At 42.0% G+C, this 7,001-nt stretch overlaps 1 protein-coding gene across 1 annotated transcript in view; it reads left to right on the top strand.

Moving 5' to 3' along the window:
- MEDAG (mesenteric estrogen dependent adipogenesis) overlaps positions 1-6,324 on the top strand; it is a 17,628-nt gene extending 11,304 nt beyond the window's left edge. The window contains exons 3-5 of the mRNA XM_072797187.1: positions 2,510-2,622; positions 3,020-3,305; positions 5,126-6,324. Coding sequence (XP_072653288.1) covers positions 2,510-2,622; positions 3,020-3,305; positions 5,126-5,250 — 524 coding nt within the window. The 3' untranslated portion in view covers positions 5,251-6,324. The remainder of the gene's footprint in view (positions 1-2,509; positions 2,623-3,019; positions 3,306-5,125) is intronic.
- Positions 6,325-7,001: the final 677 nt, after the last annotated feature.

Below are 7,001 nucleotides of genomic sequence, written 5' to 3'. Positions count from 1 at the left end.
AGATTCTCTGCTCACTTGGTAATTCAGTCACAATGCTCTCTCGGCAGGAGGGGCTGGGAACAGAACACAAGGTAACAAGCGGTGCTTGTTAGAGCATCTGAGCCCCTGATGTTATTTGGCTGATGATGACCAGAAAGCCAGAGAGTTCTCCAGCAATGTAATTCACAGACATATCAAGTACACCTCCTGCGTTGATCTCTCAGGAGGAATCTTAGGAAAGAATAAGAGCCTCTCCATTTTAGCATTTTAATGAAAGTGCAGGGAATGGTACAGGAGGTATTTGTGGATTTGTGGGTGGCCTACAAAAGGTACACAGTTGTATGACAACTATCATGGAGGGAGGTACAGAGACCTTGTGCCGTGCAATTGTGAACAAAGCCGTGAAACTAAGAGCTTCTATGACACAGAAGCTTAAAATGGTCAAATTTAGATTATGAGAATTATAAGTGAGGTAACGCATCCAACCTTGCTGCTAAACTGCACTTTTGTGCAAATTAGAAAAAGCCGCCACCAGTAACTTAACACAATCTACTAATCCTTCGTAGAGGTCTGTCATAGTAACTATGCAAATAGACAATGTCTATGAATGTCAGTGGTACCTCTAGAGTTGTGCAGTGCACAACCTGCCCAACCAGCGCAGTGTGGAGGGTGGTAGTCCTTGGTATCTAATGAACCTAAAGATCTTAGTTTGGTTTGTGTGAAAGTTAACTCAAGGTACCAAATAGCTTGCTTGCTTTGTTTATCTCTTATCTCAAAGAGGATATAAGAAATTTATATTTAAAATACCCTCCAGAGGGGATCCCTGGGTGGCGCAGCGGTTTGGCGCCTGCCTTTGGCCCAGGGCGCGATCCTGGAGACCCGGATCGAATCCCACGTCGGGCTCCCGTGCATGGAGCCTGCTTCTCCCTCTGCCTGTGTCTCTGCCTCTCTCTCTCTCTCTCTGTGACTATGATAAACAAATAAAAAAAAAATTAAAAAAATAAATAAAATAAAATACCCCCCAGAAATGGTAATTTGAGAGAAGGGAAGCAAGGGTAGAAAAAATAAGATGAATAAGGCTAGTGGAAAAGTTAGCTCAAAATATAATCTTCAGGGATATAAGATTCATTATTGGTGGACCACAGGTTTGGCTCTCAAAGCCAAAGCAAAATGTTCAGTTCTCAAAATCACATTATGGCAGGTCTGTAACCTTTAAACAGAGAGTGCCCATCTATGTTATGTGTCTGTCTAGAAAAAAACACTTGACTAATTAAGTCCATGGAGCTTGATTCTGGGGACTGGAAAAGGTAAGAAATTGTTGGCTTATAGTATTTCGAATTTCCTAATGAGCAAAGAATCTCCTCTTTGCCTAGATTGTATAGAATTAGAGAGAATTGGACATAAGGAATTAAAAAAAAGAAAGAGGGCAGCCCTGGTGGCTCAGCAGTTTGGCGCCTGCCTTCAGCCCAGGGTGTGATCCTGGAAACCCCGATAGAGTCCCACATCGGGCTCCCTGCATGGAGCCTGCTTCTCCCTCTGCCTGTGTTTCTGCCTCTCTCTCTCTGTCTGTCTGTCATAAATAAATAAATAAATAAATAAATAAATAAATAAAATCTTAAAAAAAAAAGGAAAAGAAAGAAACCCCAAATCAAACCACCACCAACAACAAAACAACTGTTTGCTAGGGCAGAGGCAATAGTATTATTTAAACAATGCGAAGGACTGCTCCTCTGCCGGGGATTGTATTGGGGTGGGGTGTAAAGGAGACTCAGTCTCAAATTGCCTTGATCTTTAAAACACTAGACCAGGGATCCCTGGGTGGCACAGAGGTTTGGAGCCTGCCTTTGGCCCAGGGCGCGATCCTGGAGACCCGGGATCGAATCCCACGTCGGGCTCCCGGTGCATGGAGCCTGCTTCTCCCTCTGCTTGTGTCTCTGCCTCTCTCTCTCTCTCTCTCTCTCTCTCTCTCTGTGACTGTCATAAATAAATAAAAATTAAAAAAAAAAAAAACACTAGACCAGCCTTTTGCAGAATGCATGCCAGGTCTTTGGGGGAGGGAGGATGGGGAGAGATGGGTGATAGGAGGAGAAGGCATGGGGTAGCCTCCTTCCCTGGACTTGGCTGATTTTCTGCTTTGCAAATGAGGAAATGCTGGTGAGAACCAAGTTGCTGTTTAAATACCCAGTAAGACTGTTTTGGCTTTAGCCCCTGCCACCCCACGCTGGTTGCATGCCATGGTACTCTGTTCTCATCTGTGACACTTAGAGTGACAGAGTGCACTTGGGGGAGCTGACTTTCTAACTGGCTGTTACAGTATCTCAGAGCTTCCTTCACATCTACAAAGTTCTCAGGAATATTTCTAGAGAAATCTGGTTCAGCTGTGCAGTGAGAGTCTGAGGGGCCCATGAGGGAAGTTGTAAATGAATAAAATCTCCGAATAAGGTAGGAATCACTGCTTTATCAAATGCTGAGAAGTATATTTATGTCACACATGCACACTTCTATCTGAATTCTGCTTCCTAATTTTTAGAAAGAACATATGCATTTCTTGTGAACACAAGGCACCCCAAAATAAGAAGACAGATAGAGCAAGGGATGGACATGATCATCTCCTCGGTGATTGGGGAAAGCTACCGGCTTCAGGTAAACTTCCATCAATCTGAATCCAGGGATGGTTAACCACACAGAAAGGGGTCTGCACATCTTGTGCAAGGCTGAGTCTCTAGAGCTTAATTGTTTTATTATTTCAAGAAAATGAACTTGGTTTCTAGCAACTAATCTAGAAACAATAAATGTCAATTTAACCAAGCAGTTCAAGGGCTTCAAATGGCTAGGATGCAAAAGCAAAGGTCTGTTTTAAAAAATGAGAGCCAACTGTTCAAAAATACCTGTCTGAATGAAAAAGAAATAAAGGGTGTGATATTTTGGATACTTGGGCCGTTGTTAATTCAATTATATAATTCTGTAGTAATATATAATTCTGTAATGTACCATTATAGTTATTTCCATGGCATTAATTAAATGCTTCTCTCTCTTTCAGTTTGATTTTCAAGAGGCAGTAAAAAACTTTTTCCCGCCAGGAAATGAGGTGGTTAATGGAGAAAATTTGAGCTTTGCGTATGAATTCAAAGCTGATGCATTATTTGATTTCTTCTATTGGTTTGGGCTCAGCAATTCTACTGTAAAGGTGAAGGGAAAAGTTCTGAATTTGTCAAGTACAAGTCCAGAAAAGAAGGAGACAATTAAATTATTCCTGGAAAAAATGAGTGAACCTTTAATCCGTAGGAGCAGTTTCTCTGACCGAAAATTCAGTGTAACTTCTAGAGGTATGTTAAAAATTCTCAAGTACTTGAGGAGGGCAGTTAAATGAAAGGGTAGAATAATATCACAGGAGTGGAGAGTCAATTAAATGAAAAAGAAAGGTCTCTTGATAAAGGGGGAATATAACATCACATAATTCAGAACGTAAGAAGCACGAAGTGTATGCTACCAAGAAATACAGTGACTTTTCTTGTGAGGTTCCTTAAAGTTTTGTGACGGAGCACTTACAGCATGCAGCATACCCAGAATATAATTTCAAAATATATTATTAGTTCAAATACATATCACTACTCATTTAAATATTAATAATTTAAATATTATGAAAGAATGATCCTTTCCTGATGTGCATATTCAAGGCAACAGAATGTTAATAGCGTCAGCTGGGGGAGGGTTGTACATGGTCAAGGTATCTATCTTTAAGAATATTTGAAAGGGTTCTCCAGAGTTTGTAAGACCACAAAATAATAACTCTTGAGAACGCTTTACCTAACAGATTTTAACCTAGATGCTAATATTCAGGGCCTCCTCCCCAGCAGTGGGTGAGACTTTGCAGTCTGCTTTGTGGCCAAGGCAGATGACATCAATTAAGTCTTGTCTGGGTTTGTCTTCTGCTGAGCCCATTCTTCTGTCCTGTGCTAGTCTCTGCTGAAAGCTGCTTCCTTGAACCAGGACTCTTGAGGTTAATCACAAGAAGAAAAGAAACAAACAAAAACACACCAACCTCTATGAACCTGCAGTATAAAAAATGCTCAGATGTAAAAAAACAGAGTCTTCATTAGTTATATTTAATGAGAGTTGCTTCCTTCCAATATTTATAGCAAAAATGCTTACTCCTAAGAATTTCTTTTCCTGGAAGTAGCCCCTACTCCTGTGCATGCGCACATGCACTCCCTCACCCTCCTACTCCTTTTTCTTTCCCCTTTTCTCCCTGACTCCTCAGTCTCTTTCTCCCTCCTCCCTTGCTCCTCCACCTGCCACCCTTTCTGTCTTTCCCTCTTGTTCTCCCCCTTTCTAACACCCTCTCTCTTTCTCCCCCACCCTGTCGCTTTAGCTTTCTCTGTCTGGGGGTGTTTCTTACAAAGATACTTTGTGCTTTGCTCCATTGGAGCATGCGGAGGATTATACACTGATTCTTTTGGGGAAAGATTAACTTGCTGGGTTGCCTGGTCCCTCCAGCCCCACCCACTGGACTTGGCAGCCTGTGTGGGTGTGGGGGTGGGGTGGGGGTGGTGTGTGTATGGGGTACAGTTGTACATCCGTCCTCCTCCCTGCTCTGCGTGTGGCTACCTGAGATGTCCACTGCCATCCAGGGGAAACCAAGAAGGATGTGAAGTTGGGCAGTGCTTGCTTGCAAGTTTACTAGGAGCCATGCCCGGGGCCACTTGCACTCCACAACAAGACCTCCTGAGCCTTCATTATGCACCACAAGTGGAACAGCCAAGATGCATGAGCTGCCCTGGCAGGCAGGCCAGGCCTGGCCTCTACTGGCTCTGTCCTGGTGAATCATCTCAGCTCTATCTACTTTGCCTAAATTTACCTTTGTCCTAGGCCTCTGCTCCTGAACTGTGGGCCTTTTGCCACAAGTGAGAAAACTGTCTGCACGTCTGCTCTGGCCCACGGAAAAGCACCTGGTCCACGTCCTGCTAGTAGACAGACACACACAAAAAATTGTTTAGCGTTTTGAGTTTTTCTGAGGAAGTCAGGATTCTCTACTAATTATTGAAATGGTTACATTGTATGTTGTGTGAGTTTTAAGTCATTGTTGTTTTGTTTTTGTTTTTGTTTTTCCAGTGACGATAATAATGTGCCTTGTTACTTTTCTCAGGTTCAATAGATGAAGTTTTCAACTGCAGTCTGTCACCCAGATCATCTCTGACGGAGGCTCTTTTGGCAGAATTGCCAGTTGCAAGTGTCCTGGAATCTGAAGAGACACCTAACCAATTTATGTGATGGGCTTGAACATTCTGTGGTCACTGCTACCTGCCAGGCATGTGAGGACAGGAGGCTGAGGGGACGTGAGACGCGGTGGGAGGCAGGCACTTCAACCTGTCGGTCAACCCCTCTACTCCCACAGAAGGTTCCTGTCTTCCATTTCCCGAGTGATGCCCTGGCAGGCCTGATGCAGCTGGCTTCAGGAAGGGAGGGCTTTGGTCCGATGGCCTGGAGGGGTAGCCTTTCTTTTTAACATTCCTCCAAAGAGGCAGAGGGAACAGCAGAGTCCTGCCTCCCTGAATGCTTTGCTTAGTATCCTGGCATCCAGGAAAGCTCCCTTTGAGGGACCAGTCTGACTTGGGTGTTGACTCTCAATACCGTGTAAATCACTGGCCCTCTGCTTGGGACCCCCTTGTCTGAACCCAAACCCATAAAGCAGGTGGTTAGCAGTGCTATTTTCTTGTGAACATGGCTGGACAAAAAAGCCTAGAACATCTTTCACTGAAAGATGTTTCGTTCTTAGGAGAAACATTCTAGGTAAGGGGAGTGGAGGATTGGCCAGGTTGAGAGGACGGTAACCTTGCCACCCACTGCCTGACATTTGAGCTCTCTTGCTGTCTCTCTCTCATCAGAGTGGCCTGCATAGAAAAAGGCCAGATGATGTGGTACCACTGACAGGGGAAGGATAATGTACATGGCAGTGTCCTCTATTGGAAGCGCATTATGTCAGTTGGGTATTTTAAATAAGCTTTTAGCAATCTTAACACTAAAAGCAAAATAGAAGAAAGCTATAACATTACCACAATACATTGTTACATCAATACATTTTTCATCTCATAGGTACAATGGAGTTCTTCAAAAAGAAAAAAAATCCTGTTTACATATAAAAACTTGCATGAACAAATCACTACATATCCTTATAATGAGGAAGATTTATGGGTCCGAGTATAATTTTCCTATCTTTTCTAAACAACTTCTTGTATTATACATTTTGATAGCACTACTGATTGTCCCTTCATTTATATTGATATGTTGGGTACTGTATTTGTGCAATTAAAACTTTTCTTAGCATTCAACATGGAATCAATTAAATTTGTGTATGTGTGATCTTTCCATTGTGCTTTGCAGGTGGTTTATTTGCCTTATAACTTACTAAATTATAATAAGAATTGAGTTTTCACAGCTACTTTCTCCAGAAGAGCTTTTTGAAGAATGGGTCTAAGAAGCATTTGGAGAAAAGAAAAATAATTCGATCATGATCTTTCACAAAAGGAAAAAAGTTCCTTAATAAAGAAGAGGCTAAGCATTTGTTATTCAACTTAGTGCAAAATGAAAGGTATTCATAATAAAATAAGTTTTATAACAGTGCAAACAAACCTTAGGTGGATATCAAATATTAAATGCTTCCCCAAGGAAATAGAGACTCTGATCACAAAGAAGATTTTTTTGGAAGTAGTTGAACTGAGGAAAAACTGTCAGTAATCACTCCGGAATGGACTAAAGATCTGGAAGGTTACTTTCATAATTAAAAACTTTTTTTCATTGAATTAAAAGCAGTTTTCACTGAATACATTCACTCATTCAGTATTCACTCAGCAGTTTTATGAACTGCTTCTAAGGGAATATACACTGTGCTGATGTATTTGTTAACATGTGTCACGAAGAAGTGATACTGAGCAATCTTTAAAATTGGTGAAAAGTATATGGGGACAGATCTTTCTGGGTAAAGGAGGCTTCAATCTGGATATAATTGCAGCCCAATTCAGATA

This window comes from Canis lupus, chromosome 24, assembly GCF_048164855.1.
Source record: "Canis lupus baileyi chromosome 24, mCanLup2.hap1, whole genome shotgun sequence".
In the NCBI taxonomy this organism is placed as follows: Eukaryota; Metazoa; Chordata; class Mammalia; order Carnivora; family Canidae; genus Canis; species Canis lupus.
This window is presented reverse-complemented; position numbering and strand designations above follow the sequence as displayed.